The sequence below is a fragment of the Monopterus albus genome, unplaced genomic scaffold, assembly GCF_001952655.1.
Source record: "Monopterus albus unplaced genomic scaffold, M_albus_1.0 scaffold28.1, whole genome shotgun sequence".
In the NCBI taxonomy this organism is placed as follows: domain Eukaryota; kingdom Metazoa; phylum Chordata; class Actinopteri; order Synbranchiformes; family Synbranchidae; genus Monopterus; species Monopterus albus.
In genome coordinates this window covers 2,260,826-2,262,503 of record NW_018127908.1, presented here as the reverse complement: position 1 = coordinate 2,262,503, position 1,678 = coordinate 2,260,826, and the positions used below count along the sequence as shown (strand labels likewise).

General features: G+C 40.0%; 1 protein-coding gene across 8 annotated transcripts in view; it reads right to left on the bottom strand.

The window, feature by feature from the left end:
• LOC109957758 (5'-AMP-activated protein kinase subunit gamma-2-like) overlaps window positions 1-1,678 on the bottom strand; it is a 38,881-nt gene that overhangs the window by 22,640 nt on the left and 14,563 nt on the right. For all 8 annotated transcript variants that reach the window (XR_002274586.1, XM_020595890.1, XM_020595889.1 and 5 more), the window contains 2 exons: window positions 1,560-1,666; window positions 921-1,002 (listed from right to left, as the gene is read on the bottom strand). Coding sequence is in view for 7 of the 8 variants with exons in the window: in XM_020595890.1 (XP_020451546.1) it covers window positions 921-1,002; window positions 1,560-1,666 (189 nt within the window). In the remaining variant the exon portion in view is untranslated. The remainder of the gene's footprint in view (window positions 1-920; window positions 1,003-1,559; window positions 1,667-1,678) is intronic.

The window sequence follows — 1,678 nt, the reverse complement described above, 5'->3', positions numbered from 1 at the left end:
CCTGAATGTATAAGTAAGATGCAGCGCTGTGCCTGCAGGCATTGAGCAAATGGGTAGAAGCGACAGTGCTTCCAAGGGCACGGTTCAAACAGCACATCACTGACTGCCCCTACTGAATCCTCCTGCCGACTTGGCATTCATTATTCATTATTCATTATACGCTGACTTGCAATAAACTCTGTGCAGCACAACAAGGTTAATTCACCTCTGGTTTGGCTTTTGACACCGTCCTACTGCTTTCCAAAAGTTGGTAGACTTTTTTTTTTTTTTTATTAAATATTATATCCAACCTGTCATAACACTGGTCAATATAGGGAAGTGATTGCTGTGCTTAATGGTGTATGACAACTCCAATGACTTCTGCTCCATATAGCATCACGCTCCAATAGCCATGGCACGGTGTACCTGGACAAGGAGATTTTCCATCTCTGCTAAAAGTAATGATAAAATAAATATCTGCGCGGCAATTTAGCCTTTTTTCTAAAATAAAATTGTGGATCAAAAATGTAGGGACTGTACACTGTGGTCTCATTGAGGTGCTAGAGTCAAATCTATGACAACTGAAAGGAGCAAAAGTATTTAAACGCCTTTTTTGCCTGTAAAACCCTCAGTCTTTTCTTTGAAGATGGTATTTGACTGAAAGGGTGAATTAAATTTGCAAAGTGCATGGACACCTTGTTCCCTCATTTAGTACTTCATAATTTAATAACTTTTTAAAACTTCACACCCGGTGTAATCATTCCTAACTGAACACAAAAACACAAACCCTGAAACTAGAAAAAGTTTCAAATACATTGAAGCTTCTTCTAAATAGAGAAACCAGCAATAACAACTGCAGGTCCTACTGTGAACAATTAGTTTAGCCACAGGAGCACAAAACGGCCATAAAGCCAGTTTCCTGGCAGGTTTCGGGTTCTTACCCACAAAGCTCTGCTTCTCTGTGTCCCACAGCGGAGCGGCTCGTACACCGTTGGCTACCAAGGCAAAGAAAGCTTTCTTAACCTGTTGAGCAACAGTTGAAATGAAAAATCCCATTCGAGTCAACAAAACTATATAAAATACTTCACAGCCATATGTGATCATCTTTGCTGGACCTGAAAACAACCACAAGGTGAAACGGCAACAACGATGGGAATTCTTTACCGTTTTCCTGCCACTTCAGACAAATAAAAGAATAATGCAAATAATCCTAAGTCTTGTCTAAACCCTTGATGGTTTTGTGTTGTTTTAGCAGGTGTTTCTGTTTACGATAACCTGTTGGTTTTAGTTAACGGTTGAAAATCTGCACATCAAAGAGGTCAGACCTCCCCAGGTTTACTGTTTAACAGCTTTATGACAATTTCATCAACCATCTCATAGAAACTGCACTGAGGCAAAAATACTCCCGCTTATTTTGTTAAACATTAACTCAGGCTGAATGTCTTTTTTGGTCGTCAAGATAAGGAACCTCAAAAATCATAAAGGCTTGTAGCAGGCAAATGAGCTTCACTTTATCATGCATGTCAAGTGTTATCACAAAAAAAAGGAAGGAAGAATATAGAAAGATGGCGGGTACTAACTTGGAGTGCGGTGTCGAACACAACCAACTTGGAGCTTGTGGGGACAATGTCGTAGCACTTGTGGGATTTCATAAAGCGCATGTAAATATCACTCTCAGGTTCAGCCGCTGTAGGAATGA